The sequence below is a fragment of the Macaca fascicularis genome, chromosome 5 (genome assembly GCF_037993035.2).
Source record: "Macaca fascicularis isolate 582-1 chromosome 5, T2T-MFA8v1.1".
In the NCBI taxonomy this organism is placed as follows: Eukaryota; Metazoa; Chordata; class Mammalia; order Primates; family Cercopithecidae; genus Macaca; species Macaca fascicularis.
The window spans coordinates 171,722,602-171,748,510 of record NC_088379.1 but is presented as its reverse complement, the minus strand read 5'-3'; the positions used below and the strand labels follow the sequence as shown (position 1 = coordinate 171,748,510).

Here is a 25,909-nt window from a genome sequence, read left to right as displayed (position 1 = left end):
TAGGTGACAATATCTTATTACAAATGCACATTAATTCCAATGTAAGACCTATGGGAAATTCAGTCTAAAAACCATTTGCACACAAGGATTAGAGAGACACTAAGCACATCATCACACCAAAAGTACATGTGAAATATATATGCACACAGAGTATATTATATAAAGGCTACATAATTATTTGATTTATTTTGTATGTAAATATATATGTTTGTTCTCTATGTGTATGAATGTGTGTTGGAGCTATAGTGCTATGTTTGTGGGAAGCCACAAGAAACTATAGAACTATTTGACAAACACATCAATTTACAAATATATATTTTATAATTCTTTGCCTAGGGTGATATAAGATGGGCCATTTGATGCTGTGTAAGCCACTGGCTAAAGACTGATGCATAGAGTCTCTGTAGCCAAAACTTAGAGTTCAATAAGTAAGAGAAGACATGCTTACTTAAGTAACCAAAACCGAGATTACATTTAAGAAGCTCAAGAGATGTACTGTCAAACTCTATGTAATGCCTCTCTCCATTTGATTCTAAAATTTTCTATTCATGTCATGTAATAGATCTGGCAAACTAAGAAGGACTTTTAAAACTACTATATTTCTCAGTGATTGTTCACTAAAATGATACCAAGGCAACTGCGTTTCTGCCTTCTTTACGGAGCAGTGATACACTATGTAAGTGTGTAAAACTGTACTTTAGTATTGGAGATGTATTAGCTCATGGAAAAATCTCCAAATTATATGCATAAAATTACCTTTCTTTCTAAAAATTTCTTGAGTTTCTGCTGATATAACTAAAGCATTTGAATTACTTTCTTTTCTCTTTTTATACAGTGCAAACTAGAATATCAGGCATGTGTCTTAGGAAAACAGATCTCAGTCAAATGTGAAGGACATTGCCCATGTCCTTCAGATAAGCCCACCAGTACAAGCAGAAATGTTGAGAGAGGTAAGTGACAAAAATATATTTATAATTTTACATTCATCCCTCTCTACTAAAATGTTTTGCAATAAATGTTGTCATTAAATACACAGTGAAGTTTGTTCTTATAAAAATGCCTAATATCATTTATATTTTTATTGAAGATATTTTCCTGTTAGTCTCAACTATTATAGCAAAAAAGATTTTCTATAGATTTATATTTATTTTGATAGTAATAACTAGATACTTCTTTCCTATGTGCTCATCATATAGAAGAAATCTAAACCAATGCATTCTGTAAATAGTTGTGTCTAAAACATGTGTTTTAGATCTATATTTTTCTTTTAGAGCAGCAAACTGATTATTGATAAAGCAGTAAGTAATTAAGTTGTTTGATCAGATCTGCAACTGCTCAATTAATACTAACCATTTTAAATAAAGATGCCTGCCCCATGTATGCAGTTTGTGTTTCATAATTTCCTGTGTAATAATTGTATAAGTTAAACTTTTTTTTGACCAGATGAAGTCTTTAATCATTGTTTTCATTAGTTTACTATCTAATAAAAATAAAATGCATTTAACCAGATATGTACTATAGTATATAACCTGACTTTTCTTAAGATTATTTATTATAGTGTACATGGTATCATTATTATATTTGAAATATTGTTTATTCCCTTGTAAAAAGTCTCCATGGCTGCTAGCTCCAGTCCTTAGCACCTCTGGATAAAGAAGGAAGTGTGGAGAATAGATACATCTTTAAGTCAAAAGATATTTTAGAGCATTAGAGTACTGTCTTCAACAGTTATCATATAATTTATTACTATTGAACTCTCCTAATAATTATTATTGGATGCCCTTATTACTGTGGATAAGTAATTTTTCCCCTTTTTCCTTAAAAATGTGAAGAATGGATATTCAAATAGTAAAAATGTATTGAGTATGAAATTTCTTTAATATAAACTTATGTATTTCGTTGAGCATGATATACTTATTCCATATTACAATACCATATAAATATTTTATTACAGATATAACTTCCAAACCTCAGTTGTGCCACTTGTATTGGTCTTAACTCATTAAGTAATATTTAAGATGAAAAAACAAAATGAAACTAAATGTTATCGCATTGCCTTTAAGAGAGACTAGTTAATTTTATTATTCAAAAATAAATTAGTTGATTTGAAAATTAATGGTAAATTAGTGTTCAATCATTAGATCATATGAAGAATGACACCAGTTGGTAGAAGAGAGATGCCACACTGCCTTCCAGGAGCCCTGTTCTTTTTTTTCCATAAGTTATTGGGGCACAGGTAGTATTTGGCTGCATGAGTAAGTTATTTAGTGGTGGTTTGTAAGATCCTGGTGCACCCATCACCCAAGCAGTATACACTGCACCATGTATGTTGCCCAGGAGCCCTGTTCTTTAAGCCTCAACCTTGCTGACTCGCCCTAGTCTAAGTTTGACCACTGTGGGTCCTTCTGTAGTCCTCAGCCCTCATCTCCTCCAATCCACCGTTTTCAACATGGCACAAATAAAGACTTTCAGTACCAACTTGAATATACTAATTAGCTCCCAGATAATCCAAAAGCTAATTGTGGTTTTATTTTAAATGAAATTCTTTGATGTTTGTGCCTTCCTCATTACCACTCCTGATGGAGTATATTTTCACAATTAAATTGAAGACACAATTGACCACATTTATCTTTGAAAATCGCTTCAGGTGAGAAACAAGTCCTACCAGGTTCACTATCCATGAGCCAATGTTTTCACTGAAGGCTATTAAGCACAACATTTGAAATGTCATAGTAAGTGTATATCTCTAATGTATCACAGCCTTTCAATGAGATTTTACTTCAATGAGGTTTCCTGTATTTAGACTGATTTTTGAATGAAAAGGTATTTTTGATGTAGTATTAATTTATGATAATCAACCACAAGCTGCAAAAGGAACTCTATGTGCATTAAAGATGGAAGGTAATACATCTGAAAAGAGGATCTCTTGTGAATAAGCAATAATTATTTTTCACATTACTCAAATTTTCTGTATAGTGTGTATATTAATATATCAAGAAGCAAACTTTTAAAAGTCATATCATCAAGGGATAAGGATCATTTGTGTTCAATTGTGCGTAGAAAGAGAGGCAAGAAGAATTTAAACTAATGCTCTGACAAATTGTCAGGGCAACGCAAGTATAGGATTTTGCTACCTGCTATGGAAAAACAGAGTCAATTTTGAGTGTCATTTCTACACAGTGCCAAAGGCTGAGAGACAGGGGAAATATGAGACTGAGTTTAGTATCATTTCTAATCTTTCAACTGTCATTTACATTAGAAGCATGCCTTAGGTAGACTGTACAGTGCAGGAAATTCTATTTAATATCATCTCTGTTCTAGAAAATGTGAGGAATAAACTACCAGCAATGAGATATTTCTTAAATCTTTCTGACTTCATATATTTGAGGTCAAATTGGCACCATAATATGTTTTCCTATGTTACGATCAGAATCTTTAATTCTACCTGAAATGCATTAAAACTAATAAATGTAGGTTTTCTTCATAAAGTATGAATAAAGTTTTCCTCTATTTCTCTAATGTACTTATTAACAAATGTGCATAAATTGGTCCAAATACATACATTCAAGTATTTTAAATAAATAAAAACACATACATTCCATGATTTAAACCCTAGATTCTGACTTTACATAAATAGATAAGCATACACCCTTCAATAGTAACGTAACTATACACTTTTCTCCTTTTCTAACTCATACATTTAGTATTACAAAGGCCAGTGCTTTGGGGTCCTTTAATGGATTCCCTCCTTTTCTTCCATCTTTTTTTGTTAATTTGTTTTTCAATTGCAAATAAAAAGTATTATTTGTAAAGTAGGTCAAATTCATTCAAATAATATTGATATTTCAGCTGATTTTTAGAGGCCTCTAATATTTTTACGGCTAGGAATATATGAGATTCATAATTGTGAGCATAGTCTATGAATAGACCATCTTCCACAGATTTTATGTGTGTGTGTGTATGTGTGTATAACGCAATCCTAAGAATTAGAAAGGACGTGCAAGACAGAAGTTCACTGAAAAATAACATCGAAAAATATTGTAGAAAGCATTTATTTTTCAGTAGGATTTTTCTACCTTAGACAAATCTTAAGTTGTCTACACAGCAGTGGTACATAAGCACGGTAAACTTTAGACGTATGACATATCTAAAGTGCTCCATTTGGTTATTAATTTCACTGGTTAGAATCAAAAGATCATTTTAATTGACATTTTCTGTTTGTCTCAAATTTGGGTATTCCAAAGTTCAAACTACTTTTCTTATGATTATGAGTTTTATAGTTCTATATATCTAAACTCTTAAAATTTAATTCATTTCAAGTTATATCAGTTTGAATATTTTAACCCCAACATGCATATAAACACATACTCTTTATGCATCTTGATAGTTTGAATTGTTGAGTTTCAGTGAAGCCTGAATAGAGAAGGAAAATAACCTATTTTAAAAAGTAACAGGTGAAGCTGGGTAAAAGTGAAGGAAGTAGAAAAGGAACATGGAACCCTAAAGGCCTTGGGCACCTTCAAGAAAACCATCCCTTTGTTCTAGGATACAGAATACTTTCAAGGAGGATACAGTGCAAATTGGTCATTGCCAGACATGAAAGCTTTGGAATTAATCTATCTCAGTCAGACATATGAAAATGTTTATGTTCTTGAGCAAAGAGTTAACATTTCCAAAACTGTTTTTCTAAGTTTTACTTGAAAAGAGTTAACGGTTTCTAGTAAATCGTAGAGAAACTTATGTTACTGAGACAATTTTTGCTTGTTTGTTTGAAGTTGGGGTGGGTGGTTATTTTAGAAATAAGGCAACCAAGTCCCAACGAGGATAGTAGATGAAGAAATAACAGGAGAAATTGAATTGGGGTAATATTGTTGAGATGAAATTCACAAGACTTTAATTCCAATTGGATATGACGGACAAGGAAAAAGAATCCCTCTAAGATAATTCTGAATTTAGTAATCTAGGTGATTTATAGAATGCTAACCGAAAGGACTAGCTTATTTTTCTGGGCCCTTGGTTGATAATTCCTACTAATCCTCATCTGCATTTTAAAAAATACAACTAGAGGTTTCTTTTATTGGGAGCTGAGAATCATGTAACTTATCAAATTTCTCTTTTTGCTTTGTTCATATAATCTGTTATCCTATATACTAGACTTTAATCCTAAGTGTGTATGTGCATGTGCACGTGTGTGTGTGTGTGTGTTTAACCAGTTTATGGAATTTCTTTCTGATTTATGCATTGTTATCCTGTGGAGTAGCCTAATTTATTCATTAAGGGTATAAATTTTAGAATTCCAGTCCTTCACTGCTGTGTGGTTCTTAGCTATATAATTAAGTTTACGAGTCTCGTTTCTTCATCTGTAAAATATAAAATATATGAATCATTGGGATTTATGGATATATTTCCTCAAATTTAACCATCTTTGCATTTATATTTCATTTCAACAGATTATACCTGTAAAATGCTGTTGAATCCTAGTAAATTACATGACTTTTTCATATATTAAATGCCATTTGTAATTTTATTTGTGGTGCTTTTAACATCATATTGGGTGACAAAAATTGAAGAGATTTAATTTTTTCTATAGTTAATAGTATGTATTTGCATATTTTGCAAAATATCTCTACATTGAGAGCTTGAAACAACTCATCAGTAAAAAATTCTTTAGCCTGAAAGTTATTATTGGTCATTTTCTTTGACAAGTCTTTCACATTCTTCTATAGCTACTGGCCATTGCAACATATATTTACAGATACAGAGAGAGGGATATATAGAGATATATGTAGTTATATACTGCTTCTTGATACAATTATTAGGCTTAAATGGACATTGTATTATTTTGTAATTAAAAATAGTTTTTCTAGGTGATCAAAGTCATCAGGAAAGATAACAGTGAACTACCATCTGGACACATTTGTTAATGACTGTACTTTCATTCTTTTATGTTTTGGCAGTTATAATTTTGTGACATTATTTAAATTTTCTTAAATTCTTTATCACTTGATTTTTGACAATTTCTATCAGAATGTGTGTATTAAAATGCAAATTAAGCACTGTTAAAAGAAAGCAGTTTGTAATGATTCATATGCTGTTGTCATGAGTTACTAAAAGACATTTTTTTCAAACCTTGGCCCTTGAGGTGAGCCATGCATTTCTAAGTACAATGGGTCCAGCAGTACAAAAATCTTGTGCTTGCTCTTATTCTTTCTTGGGACCCACACCAGACACACGTTTGAGAAGGATTTGTAATGAGTCCTCCTCATATCAGAGATCATTGGTATCCATGAAATTTTGGCGTGGGGTCAGAGAGCATTCAACAACCACAACAAACAAAAAGATGCTGTTTATTTAACAAAAGATACTTCATCTGAGACTGATTGTATTACTTGTAGATGGATGTGGGGACAATGAGTATCGGTTTGTAAACTTTAGTTTTCTTTCCATATTAAACTACAAAGCCTGTAGATTTTATTTACAATATGAGAAGGTATGGGACTGAGTTATTCTATAATCTGACACAGTCATTTTTTCCATTATTCATTTCAGTACTCTGAATGCTATGGAACTCTATCAAGAAACAAAATTTATTTCATTATTGTGCTATGATTATAAATTAACTGATTTAAGGAAAAAGTATTATTGATTAAGAATTAATGTATGCCTTTTTCCAAGTGGTGAATAATTTAGTTTTAACATTTAATTTTGTATGATGGAATTTTTTTATATCCTCTGAATTATGGAATTAATTTTCAATGAGAAACAGATGAACATCAGTGTATTAATATACTCTTGCAACATGCATGCTTCTCCATAGCTAATATAGTATATTCATAAATGATAAGTTCTTCTGTAATTTTGTTTAATTGGATCCATGGATAAATAAAATTAAGTGAGTTTATTGGCAAGTGTTGCATAATGATTTATAATAAAAATAAAGTTTTACTTATTTGGATTTTTTGAAATATGTTCTTGGATTAAATTAATGTGTCTGAAAACAGAACAAACCTGAAAGGGGACAGTTTTCAATGTCCTCTCTGAAGACTATTTTCGTGTGAAATAATAAATTTCATATTTTACACAAATATTTTACATTATCTATGAAACTAATGTTGGACTAAATTTTAACTTCCCTACTAATTTTACTTAGAAATTTTGAATTTTGAGTTTATGTGGTTGTATGTTATCAGATATAAAAGTGAGAAATAGCTCTGTATTAATTCTTGTAGCACTAAAGGACATTTATACTTATTCTTTGTTTAACTCCTTTCCAATACATAATATGGCATGTTCTTTTAAGATAACTATTTACAAAATGCAATATAAGCACTCACTTAAAAGCAGTGGTCATAGTCCAAATATTTAACAAGTTTGAACTGGGTCCCGACAAATCAGAATTGATGAAAGCCCCATCAGCACCACGATACAGTGTGGTTTGGCCAGAAGATGAAATCAGAAACTGAGCATTTCTTGGTTTAAAATGGATATGTTGAGATATATTAAGATGTTGATATTGGTGAACTCTTTTCCTGAGATCTATATGTTAAGATGAGTACATTTCTTGAAAAAGCACATTAAGTTACCCTGGAGGGAGTGATACTGTTTTTCAGACTATCTCTACACTTTAACTTATATCATGCTGATCTTACCTTAAGTGTGCTTTACACATTTTAATTCTAACATAGAAACCACATGCCATTCAAGCTTATTATAAGGAAGGAAATAAATAACAATTATATGCCAACATATAATAGTGCAAAATCAAATATTACTTCCACAATGCACATGGCTGTCATCCCCCTTTCCACCGAGTATGTGTCTTAAAAAGTATGATCTACCACATATTCAACAGCATTTACTTGTACCAATATTATATATAATGTACAATAGTAAGGAGATGTTTGCTATTACAATTCTAATATAGAATGTATTAGCTTTCCAAATATATAAATGAGGTCAATTGCTTTGTAGTTAGAAGATCTTCTGTGAAATCCTTATGTACATAGAAGAATAATGAAATACATTTGAAGTTTAGCATCACACATTCTGAACAGTCTCTTGAAATGATATTTGAGCTTATAGTTTCTTTATGTAACTTATCAGCTTAAAAAATCTAGGAGGATTTCAGGATCTCATGATAATTTTAAGCCTCAAAATAAGAAAGGAAAGCAAAATGAATGCAGTATTTACAGAGCCTCATAAAGAAATTGTTTTGATATTTCAGAAATAGGAAAAAATTCTCAAAGACTGTCAATTTTAGATACAGGACAAATATTATCTATGTTTTGTGGAACGAAAAGAAATAATGAAGCCATATTGAATTAAAAGTAATAAATAAAAATGAATTCTTTTTCTGTAAAATATATTTGATACAAGTAAGTTAGTTGAAGTAAAGACACTGTATATACAATTCTATACTTTTTTATTTTGTAATTATACTTTGAAATTCCTTGGTTAATTACTATTTATCAATTTACTACATTAATTTATCTTAGTAGTAAATAGTTTCTGTTATGGATATATCATTTTCTGTTATTTGCAAATAACAAACTTTAGATATTTTGCAAGTGACTAAATAAGAAAAGGAAAAAAATGCAACTATGTGACTGATGTTTCTATTTACATGTTAATGTAAACTATGCCTGTGAATTTTTTAAATTTCAAAAACATTACAAAAGTAAAATTGTATTACATTTTATTCTATATAACAACTAAGTTAAAAGTATATCTTGAAAGTTGGTATGGTTTTCTGAGTTTTTATTACAACACATCTTTTCAGTATTAGATTAGTTTATTTGGAAATTATATTACAAAGTCTATAGATAAATATGGAATAATATAACAAAGAAATAATATATTTAGCAAATTATTGAACATACCAGTCCACAAAGATTTTCAGTGAATTCAACATTCATGAGAAATGTTATATATGGATTTTTAAATACTTAATGAGGGATAGATAAAGGTGAAACATGGTGGTTCAAGAATGGAGGAGCATGAGCAGTTAGGAAGTTGGTAAGAATTGAGGCTTGAAATGATTGTGATTAAAATATCAGAGATAGGAAGCAGATGATAGATTTAAGAAATGTTTAGGAAGTTAAATGGTTATGCCTTGTCAATTGACTTTAGGAAAGGAGAGGAGAATTAATGATAACTCCTGAGAAGATTATGGTGATAAAACCCAGATGGAAAAATTGTTAGAGAATTCAAACGACATGGGAAAGTTGTTAATTTCAATATGGGACATAGTGTTTTTAAGGTGTCAATGGCCAAACCAAGTGTAGACACATTTGCCTTTACCCATTTAAGAGAAGTAGTCTGGGTTCTTCTAAAGTAAATGCTGGAGAATTTACAGGTAATACATCAAATCATGAGAATGAACAAAATCCACTGAGGAACAGAAAGTGAGAAAAGCAGTGTCTGAGTTCCGGAAAAGACTAGCATGCATGGGTCAGAGAAGGAGGAAGAATCTGTGGAGGACTTAAGGAGAAACAGGAGAGAACAGTGTACCAGAAGCGGAGGAATGATTCTGACTTGAAAGAGATAAAGAGCTTGACCCTTGACTACAGAAGGAATGTTCAGTAATATGACCGCTGAGAAATGACCACAGATTTCAGCAATTAGAGTATCAGTAGTAACTATAGAAAAAGCAACTTCAGTCTAGCGGGAGTTCAGTAAAATAAAGTGAACAAATTACTTGACATATATAGTAGGTATCTGTATCGGTCTGTTCTTTCACTCCTATAAATAAATACCTGAGATTGGTAATTTATAAAGAAAAGAAGTTTAATTGGCTCACAGTTCTGCAGACTGTACGGGAAGCGTCAGGGCTTCTACTGCTCAGGAAGCCTCAGGAAATTTCCAATCATGGTAGAAGACAAAAGGGAAGCAGGCATGTCTTACGTGGCCAGAACAGGAGGCAGAGAGAGAAGAGGGAGATGGTACACACTTTTAAACAACCAGATCTTATGAGAACTCAGGACAGTACCCAGGGGAAACTGCCCCCATGATCCGGTCACCTCCCACCAGGTCTCACCTCCAACACTGGAGCTTACAATTCAACATGAGATATGAGCTGGGACACAGATCCAAACCATATCAGTATCCAATAAATGTTTCTTCTCCCGCTGCTGTCCCATCCCCCATTCCCGACATATAATTTGTTTCAGTGGAGTTCAGAGAACACAGTACAAATGTAAAATATGAGAGAAAGTGGTGAAAATAACATTTATCTGGCATTTACTATATGCAAGGTAATTTGCCTTTGTCATTTCATTTAGTTCTCAAAATATGTATTTTCTTTTAAATCTTACACTTTTTTTTTAGACTCAAAGTCTTACTATGTTTCCCAGGTTGGTCTCAAAGTTCTGGTCTCAAGTGATCCTCCCACCTCAGCCTCCTGAGTAACTAGAACTATAAGTGCACGCCACCATACCTGGCTAATTTTTTTTTTTTAATTTTTGTTTTTGTAGAGACAGAGTCTCACTATGTTGCTCAGGCTGGTTTCTAAGTCCTGGCCTCAAGCAATCCTCTTACCTCAGGCCCCCAAGCGCTGAGATTACAGGCATGAGCCATCATGATCGTGCCTGGCTGTAACTCTTATTAGTAAACCGCTGGGAACATGAGGAAACTGAAGTTCCAAAGTGAAGAGACACTTCTTTAACTTAAAATAGTTACCAGATAGTCTTTCTGCCTTCACTATCTACGCTCTGCATATTTATGTGTTTTTAATTAAGAGACTGATTTTAACCCAGGTTTGTCACTTTTGTAAACTTTGGTTAAATCTCTTAAATTTGTTGAACATAAATTCATAGCCACTTTAAAGTAAAAGGGCTAAACTAATATCATTTTGCCCTTATTAGTATATGCTGGACACTCCTTTAGCTGCATGTATTATTTAAATATCTTGTTTCATCTAGTCCTCACAAAGCCCTAGGATGTGGATGCTATTTGTATCCTTTCTTCACGTTACACATGATTAACCTGAGCCACAGAGAAGTTACGTAACCAGTCTAAAGTCACACAACTGATAAGCACCAAAGCAAGGATTTGAAGAGATGATTGCTGCTTCCTAATTACAGTGTCTTACTAGCCCTTTGGAGTCTCTCTTTCTGTTATGGTCATAGGTTATGTGTTCCTTCAATAACAGTATATAATTTTGGCGATATGTGTGAAATAACTTGAGTATTTGTATTATTTTACCAAGCAGAGATACATAAAGAATTGACATTGTATTTTTAAAATGAACTTACTACAAGCCACGAGTTAAATATACATTTTAAAGAAGCAATTTTAAATCATTTGGGGTTGCTTGTTGCAAGTCTAAAAATTTATTGGCCTATGTGCCTATGATTTTGGACAACTTCTTATAAGTGTACATATTTGGGAGCCAAATTTTCATGAAATATTACATAATAAATATTCTGAGATGCCAACAAGTAAACATGCATCATTTATTTTTCTCTCCTTGGAAGTTTTGTTTATATCTTTTTTTAAATTATTTTTTGAGATGTCACCCAGACTGGATTGCAGTGGTGTGATCTTGGCCCACTGCAACCTTCGCCCCCCGGGTTCAAGCAATTCTCCTGCCTCAGCCTCCTGAGTAGCTGGGATTCCAGGCATACATCACGTTGCCCGGGTAATTTTTGTGTTTTTTTTAGTAGAGACGGGGTTTCACCATATTGGCAATGCTGGTCTCGACTCCTGACCTCAGGTGATCCACCTGCCTCAGTCTCCCAAAGTGCTGAGATTACAGGCGTGAGCCACTGAACCCAGCCATTTTGTTTACATCTTTCCTGGTAGCATTTTTCATATTTCCAAAGTGATGCAGGATGATAGTTATGGTAGCAATAGATGATTTACTTAATATATTACTAATTAATCTTTTCTGTGCATTTCTTGTAAAGTATATTTATACCAAATTTCTACTTATTGGCAAAATTATTACTGTTTCTACTATTTTTACATCATTAGTAGCATCAGTTAAATGTAAAATCACTTGTAATGAAGTTATTACTGCAAACAAAAAAATCAGTCCAAGAATTTTAATTTATTTTCCCCAAATCATCTGTAGGAGTAAAAGTATGGTTTATTGCTGAACAAAAATGACCTGTTAATGAGAACTTTTACATTATAATGTACTCTGAAATGGATTGTGGAACCATTTTACCTCCTGTTCACTGCCCTTTTGAGATTTTCATTCTTTTTTTTTTTTTTCTATCCCTACCAAAGATCTGATATTTAATAGCACCTGCTTTAAATCCTGTTACATTTGCCTAAGAATACATTCATATTTATTAGTATTTAGCTTATGTTTTCTGAACGTGAGAGCTTTAATTGCTTTTATTTATTTATTTTTTTTCTGTAATGGAACACTTTGCTTAAAATTTGGCAGTTTCAACACCATAAAAGAAATATCTCAACTCTAATGTCAGAATTTACCCAAAGCAAGAGTAATCAAGGAATGTTCAATGATACCAGAGAAAATAGCTGCAGAGAAATCTACTTTTTGAATCACAATCTACAATAAGTCTAATATGGCTCTGAGAGGTTCAGAATTTCGGTTTCTGTAAGAGAATTTTTGGGCACAAAATAATTTGTGTACATGGTAAAATGCTAACTAGCACAAATCAAAATATAATGAGATCAATTGCTCTTGCACAAACCCTTAAAATCCTGTTTTATTGATTAGCGGTAACCACTTTAACCACTAGGGTATTTCATTCTTTTGGTTGTTTCTATTGTAACTTTAATGTGTGTATCCCTTCACTGATAATGCATCAATTAGAGACAATAGTTACTATTTTGAAAAATAAGTATTTATCTTATTTCTCTACCTCAAACTTCCCATAGTGATAGTGAATTATTACTACAGTTATCTCACTGGTAATTTTTAACCTTTTGATAAGTGTATATTTTGTATATTTCTTGTTCCATCAAGTTCAGAAAAGTGTCACCAGCACCCTTAATTTTACAACAACTTCTGCTCATTCATCCCGACTTCCTTCACCTACATATATTTTATGTTTTTTTACTCTTAAATATTATTACTTAACTAAAACAAGTTTTTCGTGATTAGTCTGGAGTTTGACACTAAATGTTAAAAATCAGCAAATACTATTAATATTGTTTGTAAATAATTTTTACTATAATACAGTATATTATGCTACATATACATGTTCATCACCACTATAAAATGCTGTATGTCCTTGTGCCAATTAAACTAGAATGCCAAGACCGGATGGATCATCTATTCAATATTTTCATTTGCTTAAAATCATGCCAAATTTTAGTTAACATGATCTTTGATATGTTTTTGCTTTTACTTTTATGTGTATTTATTTTATGCTAATTGTTTTCCCCAGGCCATAAGTTTTTGTTTCTTCAGTTTCTTAACTCTCTTCCATGGAGCTTCTAAATAGCTTTCTTTTTCGTCAAGAGGAAAGAACAAAATTCCATTGCCATATTTTCAAAATTCTTTAGTCTGAAATTGTAAGAATATACCAGTCACATTCCCAGCATGTAGGAAATCAATTCTCCACAGCGTGCTCAGAAGTCTTGAACTGTCTTTCCAAGCAAGCATCCGGAAGAATGTTTCCCTTCAAGTTAGTGAATGGACTTATTGAATTAGACTATAACAAAGACCCTCACTTCTCTGAGATTTGTTTACTTCCCACGGTAGTAAAGGTAATGCCTTCTTCCAAGGCAACAGCGAGTAAGTTTGCTCCTAATCCCATATAGGTTGTGCTTTTCCTGAGCCCCATGCTCCTCAGATGTGCCACAGATCTGTGTGCTCCACCTTCCACTGGACTGACTCCTGTTGCCTCTGTGGGATTTAAGGGGCAATGGGAACTCATGTGAACAAGAAGAAGCTTTTGCTACCTGCTGTGCCATGAGTAGTAAACTGTCTAAATTCTTTCAGAGTTGTTTCAATTACTGACCAAATTTCTGAAAATGTGGCAACATCACAGCTTTCTGCTGCTTAGAAACCACTTGCTCTTCACTTGGCACTTTGTCTGTTCTAGACCTTTCTACACTCTCTTCCAATCCAGACCTGTTCAGTCCTAAACCTGCAGCAAATTCTCATCTGTAATACTTGTAATTTGCACTCCTACTCTATGTCCATAATTATTCTAATTTAATATTTTCCATTTTCTTATATTGTCTTGTTTGGTTTTCTTGACTACAGCTATATGCCTTAATATTTTCTTTTTTTATTATTAAGGTATTAATAATAATAATATTAAGGTATTATTAATAATAATATTATAATTAAGGTATTAATAATAATATTGTTAAGGTATTAATTTGTTATTATTATTTAAGTTCTAGGGTACATGTGCATAACATGCAGGTTTGTTACATATGTATACTTGTGCCATGTTGATGTGCTGCACCCATCAACTCATCAGCACCCATCAACTCGTCCTTTACATCAGGTATAACTCCCAATGCAATCCCTCCCTCCTCCCCCTTCCCCATAATAGGCCCTGGTGTGTGATGTTCCCCTTCCCGAGTCCAAAAAAACTCATCCTTTTTTATGGCTGCATAGTATTCCATGGTGTATATGTGCCACATTTTCTTAATCCAGTCTGTCACTGATGGACATTTGGGTTGATTCCAAGTCTTTGCTATTGTGAATAATGCCACAATGAACAGGCGTGTGCATGTGTCTTTATAGCAGCGTGATTTATAATTCTTTGGGTATATACCCAGTAATGGGACGGCCGGGTCATATGGTACTTCTAGTTCTAGATCCTTGAGGAATCGCCATACTGTTTTCCATAATGGTTGAACTAGTTTACAATCCCACCAACAGTGTAAAAGTGTTCCTATTTCTCCACTTCCTCTCCAGCACCTGTTGTTTCCTGACTTTTTAATGATCACCATTCTAACTGGTGTGAGATGGTATCTCATTGTGGTTTTGATTTGCATTTCTCTGATGGCCAGTGATGACGAGAATTTTTTCATGTGTCTGTTGGCTGTATGAATGTCTTCTTTTGAGAAATGTCTGTTCATATCCTTTGCCTACTTTTTGATGGGGTTGTTTGTTTATTTCTTGTAAATTTGTTTGAGTTCTTTGTAGGTTCTGGATATTAGCCCTTTGTCAGATGAGTAGATTGCAAAAATTTTCTCCCATTCTGTAGGTTGCCTGTTCACTCTGATGGTAGTTTCTTTTGCTATGCAGAAGCTCTTTAGTTTAATTAGATCCCATTTGTCAATTTTGGCTTTTGTTGCTGTTGCTTTTGGTGTTTTAGACATGAAGTCCTTGCCCATGCCTATGTCCTAAATGGTATTACCTAGGTTTTCTTCTAGGGTTTTTATGGTATTAGGTCTAACATTTAAGTCTCTAATCCATCTTGAATTAATTTTCATATAGGGAGTAAGGAAAGGATCCAGTTTCAGCTTTCTACTTATGGCTAGCCAATTTTCCCAGCACCATTTATTAACTAGGGAATCCTCTCCCCATTTCTTGTTTTTCTCAGGTTTTTGAAACATCAGATGGCTGTAGATGTGTGGTATTATTTCTGAGGACTCTGTTCTGTTCCATTGTTCCATATATCTGTTTTGGTACCAGTACCATGCTGTTTTGGTTACTGTAGGCTTGTAGTATAGTTTGGAGTCAGGTAGCATGATGCCTCCAGCTTTGTTCTTTTGACTTAGCATTGTCTTGGCAATACGGGCTCTCTTTTGGTTCCATATGAACTTTAAAGCAGTTTTTTTTTTTTTTCCAATTCTGTGAAGAAACTCATTGGTAGCTTGATGGGGATGGCATTGAATCTATAAATTACCTTGGGCAGTATGGCCATTTTCACGATATTGATTCTTCCTATCCATGAGCATGGTATGTTAATATTTTCTTAAAGAGTGTGTGGGTATGGTAAACTTTTTAGGAGCTTCGATATCAGAAAAGTCTTTATTTTGAATATAGAATTGGTAAATAGAATTTAATTCTGGATAAAATAGCATATTCCCTTGATATGTCAAAGCTTCAATCGTTTGTCTTCTAACTTCTAGTGTTGTAGACAGGAATAATATCCTTTACATTATAGAAAATGCTGTATGAATAACTAAAAGGAATGTCATGATTATTTCACCATTAAAATTAATAATATAGACAAAAATATCATACCTACTAGAAAATCTAAGACTATATAAACTAACTTGGGATTTTTGAACTATTTACTTTTTCTAAAAGTAAATATTTTAACAATACCTAATTTCAGCTTCTTATTTTTAAATATGCAAAAGTGTTGCAGAAAAGTGACACTGATTATAAAAAGTAATAACCAACCTATCATAAATATTTATATGGCATTAGTGATTTACAGATTATAAATATGACAAGTATAACTATATGTCCTTTAAAAAACTTATAGATCACTCACTCTTCTATCAGATAATTTTCTTAAAGATTTTAGCCATATGTAAGCATAGTGGAAATTAAGGTGCACAGTTATTTGTTTAAGACAAAAATGTCTTACAATTTGGGCAGGTTAGAATAGCTTTCTGATATTCTAGTCTATTTATATAAATAGAAGGTATTGATATAATTACTTAACTAGGTCAGGCAAAAGAGTTATTATTAAGGTTCTACTACTTTAGGGATTACTTTTTCCAGTAAGATATTAAATTTGCATCTGCCCTAATTTCTGTCATTTTGCATATATGTCAGGTACCAAATACAATTCCACAATTTACTTTTGAAAAATTTTGATTATTATAAAGTCCTCTTTTTTAAAACCCGAGTATCCAGGAAGTCACTTGATTCCTGCATTTAAACTCACAGATATTGGGGCCACACATGTGTGTGCTTACATGAGTGATACTGCCACTGACCTGAAGTTTGATATTGAGGAGGTTAGTAATTACGTGCTAATTCAGTTTCCTCTTCTGCAATATATATAAAGTAAAATCCACTGGGTTTGTGAAGATTAAATTGAATACACAGATACAATATTCTTAGCATGGTATATAAATAATCAACTGTGCTTATCAAAGACCTATATTTTTCAAGGATCTGATGCTTTTCCCTACTTGGAAGCTAAACAGCCTTCCTGCCACAATCTCACAGCTGCTAGCAGCATACAGGAGACTTTGAGATCAGAGATATAGGACTTTGTTGTTTACAACAAGAACTTCTTGCTTGCGTTCATTCTTCTTGGTCACAAGCTCACTGGTGAGATTCGGCTCAGGAGAATGCTTTATACATGGTGGAGTTGAGTCTTAGCTGAGGAATACCGAGCTTAGGTAACCCCCATCCTTATAAGGAAGATAGTAGCAAACTTGTCCAACCTCTACCCCAGAGAAAGACATTATCTCTACTATTCTGGAAAGCAACAGATTTTGTTCTCTCCCCTGCATGGAGACGCTATCTCAGTCTCCCAGGATCATTTGCTATACATGCATCTTCAAAATGACAGTCTGGAACAAAAGCTACTACAAGATGTGTGTACACACAAGAGACACTTGGGAAATTGTTCTTAATATTATTATCAAATCCATTCCTTCTTCTGAGTGAATACCCACATGCTTTTGAGATCTTTGATGCCACTTTGCCTTCCTCTTTTTCCTTTAGAATCTGTCCCTTTTGTTTCTATTGAGTTCTATATCCTTCCCCAACTATCAACTTATGTTCTTAGCATCTTGTACAGTGCCTAGTTTAGAGAAAATTATTGTTCAAATTAAATGAGTTGAGTTTATGAATGTATTGGTCAGGAATCAAACTAACTTAGTAGTAGCAGGGAATCTTAAAGAAAGGCCATTAGAATTTATCTACACCATGATTCTCAAAGTCCAATATATGTCTTCTATCAATATTTGAAATGAAAATATTCATTTTTATTAAAATAGGCTTTATTTGTAGAGCAGTTTAGGTTCACAACAATATTGAGCAGGAGGTACAGCAATTTAACATATAACCCATATATCCACATGTGTATAGCCTCTTCCGTTATCAACATCCCCCATCATACTAGTACATTTGTTGCAATTGATGAAGCTGTTGATACATCATTATCACCCAAAGTCCATAGTTTACATTCAGGTTCACTCTTCTTATTGTACATATTATGGGCTTGGAGAAATTTATAATGACAAGTATCAATCATTATGGTATTATACAAAATAGTTCATTGCCATAAAATTACTTTGTGCTCCACCTTTTCCTCCCTCTCTTCTCCAAGCCCTGGAAACCACTGATCTTTTTTTAACTTCTTAATTGTTCTTCTTTTCCAGAATGTCATTGCTATGGTTTGGTTTGTCCCCATCAAAACTCATGTTGAAATTTGATTCCCAGTCTGGTGGTGTTGGGAGGTGAGGCCTAGTGGAAAGTATTTGGGTCATAGCAGCAGATCCCTCATGGAGACTAATGCCCTCTGTCAGGGGTGAACGAGCTCTCCCTCTCTCCATGATGGATGCGATCTTGAGAGAGAAGGTTGTTAAAAAGACTCTGGCTTCCCCTGTTTCTCTTTCTTGCTTCCTTTTTCACCAGGTGATTGCTTTACACATGCCAGCTTCCCTTCTGCATTCTACCAGGAATTGAAGCAGCATAAGACCCTCACCAGATACAGATGCCCAATTTTGAACTTTCCAACCACCAGAATCATGAGCCAAATAAAGCTGTTTGTTTAAGTAAACTATCCAATCTCAGGTATTCTGTTATAGCAACAAAAAAATAACTAAGACAGTCATATAGTTAGAATCATATGCTATGTAGCCTTTCAGATTGGCTCCTTTCACTTAGTAATGTTTATTTAAGTTTCTTTGATGTCCTTTCGTGGCTTGGTAGCTCATTTCTATTTGGTGGTAGAGAATACTGCTTTGTCTGGATGCCCCACTGTGTGTGTGTATCCATTTACATACTGAAGGATATCTTGGTTTCTTCCAAGTTCTGGCAACTGTGAGTAAATCTTTTATAAACATCCATGTACAGGTTTTTGTGTGGACATAAGTTTATGTGTATATCCATATGTATAGTTTGTTTTTGTTTTTCCATTTTGAATTTTAGTTTGTCATTGCTAGTGTTTAGGAGGTTCACTTTATATCCTGCAACAATGCTAAATTAGCTTATTAGTTTCAGGAGACTTTTGTAGATTCTTTAGCATTTTCTATGTAGCCAGTAATGTTGTTAGTGAATACAGATAATTTTATTTCCCTAAATCCTATATGTACACTTTCCACTTTCTAGTACGTATTCTATTACTCATTCTTGTCTCATTACACTACTAGGACTTTTACTGTACTGTTTAATATGAGTGATGAGAGAGGATATTTTTCTTGTTCTGAACCTTAGGGTAAAATTTTTCAGTTTGTCATAATTAAAATAATTATATGTGTGTGTGTGTGTGTGTGTGTGTGTGTGTGTATGCATGTGTGTGTGTGTTTGTGTATGTATGTGTGTGCCCTTTATTAGATTGAGAAAGTTTTTCTTTATACTTTGTCAAGAGCGGGTATTAAACTTTGTTAAATTATTTTTCTGCCTCATTTGGTTTGGTCAATTTATTTTTTCTTGTTTGGTATTCTAATATGTTAAATTGCATTGATTTATGAATGCTGAACCAGGCTTACTTCTTGGAATAAATTCTGCTTACCCTTTTTATAGTATTTTATATATAAATTAATTTATTAATATTTTTAAAGATTTTTTTGCTAAAATATCAGAAGGTAGTTTAGTTTGTAATTTTCTTGTAATGTCTTTCTCTGGCATTAGTATTAGGGCAAAGACTGTCTTATATTATTTGTAGTGTTTCTTTCTCTTCTCATTTCTAGACGATTTTGTGTAGAATTGGTAATTGTTTTTTCTAAATATTCCATATAATTCACCACTGAAGTACCTTGGCAGATATTTTCTTTTTTTGCAATGTTTTAACCAAGTATTCAATTTTTAAAATAGGTGTAGGGCTATTCAGATTATGTACTGCTCCTTAAAAGAGTTTTGATAGTTTGAATCTGCCAAGGACATGGTTTGTTTTACTAAAATTATCAAATTTATGAGCATATAGCTGTTAATAATACTATCTTGTTATCCTTTTAATGTCTATGAAAGCAGTAGTGACGACCCTTTGGTCTGTCCCAGTATTGCTAATTTTGCCCTCTTTTTATTTATTGGTTAATTCGTCTTGATGCTTCTCAATTTTATTGATCTCTTCAAAGAATCGTCTTTTGGTTTCATTGATTTTATTTATTGATTTACTGTTTTAGCTACATTGACTTCTGCTTTTTATTATCATTTTCTTCCTTTTACTTGTTTATATTTAATTTGTTCTTCTTTCTTTAATATCTTGAGATGGAATTGTGTTAGTCCATTCTCACACTGCTATAAAGAAATGCCTCAGACTGGATAATTTATACAGGAAAGAGGTTCAATTGACTCATGATTCCACATGGCTGGGGAGGTCTCAGGAAACTTACAATCATGACAGAAGGCAAAGGGGGAGCAAGGACCTTCTTCACATGGTGGCAGGAGAGACAAGTATGAGCAGGGGAAATGCCAGATGCTTATAAAACCATCAAATCTCATGAAAACTTACTATTCTAAGAAGATCATGGGGGGAACCACCCCCATGATCCAATCACCTCCCACCGCATCCCTCCCTCAACATGTGGGAATTATGGGGACTACAATTCAAGATGAGATTTGAGTGGGGTCACAGTCAAACTATATCAGGAAGATTAGGTTATCTTCTTTTCTAACATATCTATTCAATGCAAGAAATTTCCCTCTAAGCACTTCTTTAAGTTTCAAAAATTTTGATGAGTTGTATTTTCATTTAGCTCAAAGTAGCTTTTAGTTTTTATTGAGACTTCGTCTGGACTTGTGGGTTACTTAGAATTATTTTGTTTAATTATAAAATATTTGGGGATTTTTCAACTATCTTGTTGATTTCTAGTTTAATTCCTTTATGTTCTAAGAATATACTTAACATGATTTTTATTATATTACATTTTTTATGGTGTGTTTTATGACCCAGAATATATTCTGTCTTGGTGAATGTTCCTTGCGCATTTTAGAAGAATATGGGTTTGGGATGGAGTATTCTGTAAATAGCAATTAGACTGAGAAGACTGGTAGCACTATTTAGGTCCCCGATACACTTACTAATTTTTTTGTGCTTTATCAGTTACTGATAAACGTTGAAGTCTTAACTACAATAGTGCCACTATCAACTTATTACTTTGATAGCTTTGGTTCCAACTAAGCTGATCTCAGCTGTCTCTCTCTTATGGGAGTAGAACAGAATTCCCATCCCTGAAATGGGATACTGGACCAGCATTGCCTGCTAGTGAAGTCCTTCTCCTAAAGACCAGGGACTCATTAGGGAGAATAGTCTAAGAAGATTTCCCTTCCACACTTCCCTTCCTGCTTCCGGGGCCATGTGGAGAACTTTCTCGATCCCCGCCATGAGGACGTTGTAGGGTTCCTGGAGGACAAACTGTAAAATGTGAGCCTTTGACCGTAGCCCCAGGAACTTCTCAATTGCAAGCTGGACCACACTCAGCCTCCAGCAATTAATCAAAGTTACTGTTTAAGTATTCTACTTGTTTATGGCATTCATCAGCTTATGCTTTAAGTAAAAAATCCCAGGTACTGTATCTCTATGGAATTGCCTGGCTGTCTAGGTTTCTTGTGGTGATCTGCCCTATAATATCAGTTATCTGAAGGGTCCCAAAAGAGTCAGTGTTTTCCAGTTTTTTCAGGTTTTCTTAGTATAAGTATGGGAATGACTTTGAAGCTCCTTACATGTTGTAGGTAAAACTGTAAATCTCAAACACACACACACACACACACACACACACACACACACAGAATTGTATTAGTTATAATTACATAATGTATTGGTGTATAATGCTATCAGTTGCCTTTTGAATACAAACATGGCACTGTGACTCAATATAAACTGTTTTTACTAGACATGGTGCCATTTCTTTCATATAAATATTGTAGATGTTATAATATTGTTATCTTCTCACCCAGATTTTCTGGAAACCAAGAGCACAAATATGCCAAAAAGCTGCTCTCCTTGAGGGTAAGAAGGGAGAGCCAAAGATCTTAATTTCCCTGGTTTACTTAGATGGCCTTATGCCTACTGCTTTAAGACTTTTGACTGTAGAATTTGGCATATGTTTAACTCTGATTGCTTGAACTGAAAAGACCAAAATATCAGCAATTTACATTTTGTGAAATTAGCAACGCTGTCCTTTTAACTATTCCTGCTGATCCTGCAATATCAGGCACCAGAGAGTCCTCCCAGGCATTTGTCTGTGCTTGCTCAGTTGAGTCAAATGGAGAGCTCTGCTGCATTAGCCTGGGAGCAGCTTTGTAATTTTCTGAATAATTAATGAAAACACCAACAGTTCTCCCATCTAACTAAACATTTGGTTTTAATTGATTTTCTTAGCATACAGTTCTTTAAAACTTTATTTCCAAAAATTAGGCTTGATTATCAAAACTATAAATTTCATTAAAGCCACTAATGTATAAACATAAAATAATGCTAGTACATCATAGCATAGAAAAAAAAGATAATAGAGAAATTTTGTAAATTTTGGCCAGAGACCATTCCATTTTCTTTAAATAGGCCCTAATTCCAAGTAGTTTGAGAAATGTACACATAGCATGTAGCCATTGTTTTATTTTTGTGGGATTAAATGAAGAAAATTATATTGATATGGTTTGACTTTTTCAACAATGTTGTCCTTTTCTTCTAATGTTAAATAGATAAAAGTATGCATAAGCTAAATTACTGTTTCTCAGAGAAATGTGAGATTTCCTGGATTTATTTTATGATCTATGCTTGAATACTATGGTCATCCTCCTGAGATTACCTCGATATAGGTTTTAAGAAAATTTAACTTCATACTTCCAAGTTAGTCCAGGTGACACTCAGTGTAAGATTTATACTCATTGTAAGATTTAATTTTTTAGAGACAGAGTCATGCTGTGTTGCCCAGGGTGGAGTTCGCTGGCACAATCATAAATCATACCTCACCATAGCCTCTATTCCTGGGCCCAAGCAATCCTCCCACCCCAGTCTCCTGATGAACTACAGTTGCAGGCCTGTGCCCCCATGCCTAGTTTTTTGTTTGTTTGTTTGTTTTGTTTTTTTGTAGAGATAAGATCTTCCTATGTTGCACAGGCTGGTTTCAAACTCCCGGTCTCATGTGATCCTCCCATCTCACCATCTCAGTCCCCCAAATTGTTGCGATGACTTGTGTGAGCCACTGCACCTGGGTAATTTTTATATTTTGCTTCCAGAATGTGTAACTACAGCAGCAAGAAAAAACAAAAACTCAAAAATTATATAGTAGTTTGCAGTTAGCTAATTTATTTCCTTAAAATTACAACTGAAATGGAAGTAAAGAAGTTTAAATTCTCAAAACCTATTTTTTAAATAATGCCATTTATTTCTTAATCCAACAAATCAAATGGTATATGTACCATATACATATACTATGTACATATAAAAGTAAATAAATTTAAATTAAATTTAAAACATAAACTTTTTTTCTGGAACATATATATGTTGGGAGTCAAGAATATTTTTAATTCAACATAATGTGTTTCTCAATTACAGTTTTTCCTTTCACAAATGAGTATCGGGTACTTAAGATTAAAAACGTCATAATACCTTTATGCCCAAATTTATATGCCTACGATTAATGTTTTGTAACTATGCCTAAATATAATTATTTTATGTTACCTTTATATTAGCATATACTACACATTTGCTAATCTTTAAAACCATTAAATAGTTTTCTTTACCTGTCATTAATTATTTTTACTTATTTAATATAATTCATTAGTCAATAATCATTTAAAATTTAGCCAAATAACTTTTCCAAAATTATGGAATTCATTCCCAGTGTATTATGCTTATAAACCACTCATCAACATATAATTACTTATTAAATAATAATAATGACTGTTTTATGATAATCATAGTAGCTTAAACTCAGACTTCATTTGTGCTGAAACCTGTCCATTATATCCTATAATTTTAAGTAACATTTTCTTTTTCTCACCAGGATGGAACACTCTTCTCTTCTCTATCTCTTTCCCATGCACATTAAAACTCGATGGGTGGAAAATAAAAAAATAACTTCCATCACTATACCTGAGAAATTATTATCATTATCATCTTTATAGTTATTATTATTGTGATCTTCATCTGGAATGTCAGAGGAAACAGTAATTTGAAATAAGACTATAGACTGTTATTCCACAAAATCTCACTAAATCACTTCACTCTGAATTCTGCAAATTGTGCATTAAAATGATGCCTTCATCAGGTGTCTTCTTTACTGTTCTTATATGGGGCTTCTAACTTAGGTTAAGCTTGCAGAGAGGAAGGTTCAGTTTGTTCACTCTTAGTAGCTCCATAGTCATGGTCCAATTTAGTTAGAACTGAAGTATTCATGATTATATTTATTCAGAAGTTCAGTTTTGTGTATGATAAATAATTTGTTTTAAGAATCATGTTTTTAATTATATTTATGCTGAAGTATTTCAACCTAGAAATAACACGGACATGCAATGTGGAGTTGATGAAGTAATAATGCATTCACGAAGATTAAAAACGATTTTCAATAAAGAAACCTATTTTTATTTGCAGATATTTCACTATCTCATTTCTGATTGGAAATATAATACTTTCCAGGAGTATATCCTTTTGAAATACTCAGTTTTCATACTAGTTGTCAACCAGACTCATAGTTTGATCATAAGTTAATGCTATATTCCATCTTACTTCTCTTTTGAGAAGTGTCTGTTCATATCTTTTGCCCACTTTTTGATTGAGTCGTTTGCTTTTTTCTTGTAAATTTGTTTGAGTTCCTTGTAGACTCTGGATATTAGACCTTTGTCAGATAGATAGATTGAAAACATTTTCTCCCATTCTGTAGGTTGTCTGTTCACTCTGATGATAGTTTCTTTTGCTGTGCAGAAGCTCTTTAGTTTAATTAGATCCCATTTGTCAATTTTGGCTTTTGCTGCGATTGCTTTTGGGGTTTTAGTTATGAAGTCTTTGCCCATTTCTATGTCCTGAATGGTACTGCTTAGGTTTTCTTCTAGGGTTTTTATGATTTTAGGTTTTACATTTAAGTCTTTAATCCATCTTGAGATAATTTTTATATAAGGTGTAAGGAAGCAGTCCAGTTTCTGTTTTCTGCATATGGCTAGCCAGTTTTCCCAGCACCATTTATTAAATAGGGAGTCCTTTCCCCATTGCTTGTTTTTGTAAGGTCTGTTGAAGATCAGATGGTTGTAGATGTGTGGTGTTATTTCTGAGATCCCTGTTCTGTTGCATTGGTCTATACATCTGCTTGGTACCAGTACCATGCTGTTTTGGTTACCATAGCCTTGCAGTATTCCTTGAACTCAGGTAGCAATGATGCCTCCAGCTTTGTTATTTTGCTTAGGATTGTCTTGGCTATCAGGGCTCTTTTTCAGTTCTGTATAAAGCTTAAAGTAGTTTTTTCTAATTCTGCAAAGAAAATCAATGGTAGCATGATGGAGATAGCAGTGAATCTGTAAATTACTTTGGGCAGTATGGCCATTTCCATGGTATTGGTTCTTCCTATCCATGAGCATGAAATGTTTTTCCATTTGTTTGAGTCCTCTCTTATTTCCTTGAGCTGTGGTTTGTAGTTCTCCTTGAAGAAGTCCTTTACATCCCTTGTAAGTTGTATTCCTAGGTATTTTATTCTCTTTGTAGCAATTGTGAATGAGTGTTCACTCATGATTTTAGCTCTCTGTGTGTCTGTTATTGGTGTGTAGGAATGCTTATGATTTTTGCACATTGGTTTTGTATCCTGAGACTTTGCTGAAGTTGCTTATCAGTTTAAGGAGTTTTTGACCTTAGATGGTGGGGTTTTCTAAATACATAATCAAGTCATCTGCAAACAGAGT

At 33.3% G+C, this 25,909-nt stretch overlaps 1 protein-coding gene across 5 annotated transcripts in view; it reads left to right on the top strand.

Annotated features, from left to right (window-relative positions):
• The window catches only part of SPOCK3 (SPARC (osteonectin), cwcv and kazal like domains proteoglycan 3), a 482,228-nt gene that overhangs the window by 343,742 nt on the left and 112,577 nt on the right, over positions 1-25,909 (top strand). For all 5 annotated transcript variants that reach the window (XM_065545673.1, XM_005556250.4, XM_074040734.1 and 2 more), the window contains one exon: positions 836-950. In XM_065545673.1, the coding sequence (XP_065401745.1) occupies positions 836-950 (115 nt within the window). The remainder of the gene's footprint in view (positions 1-835; positions 951-25,909) is intronic.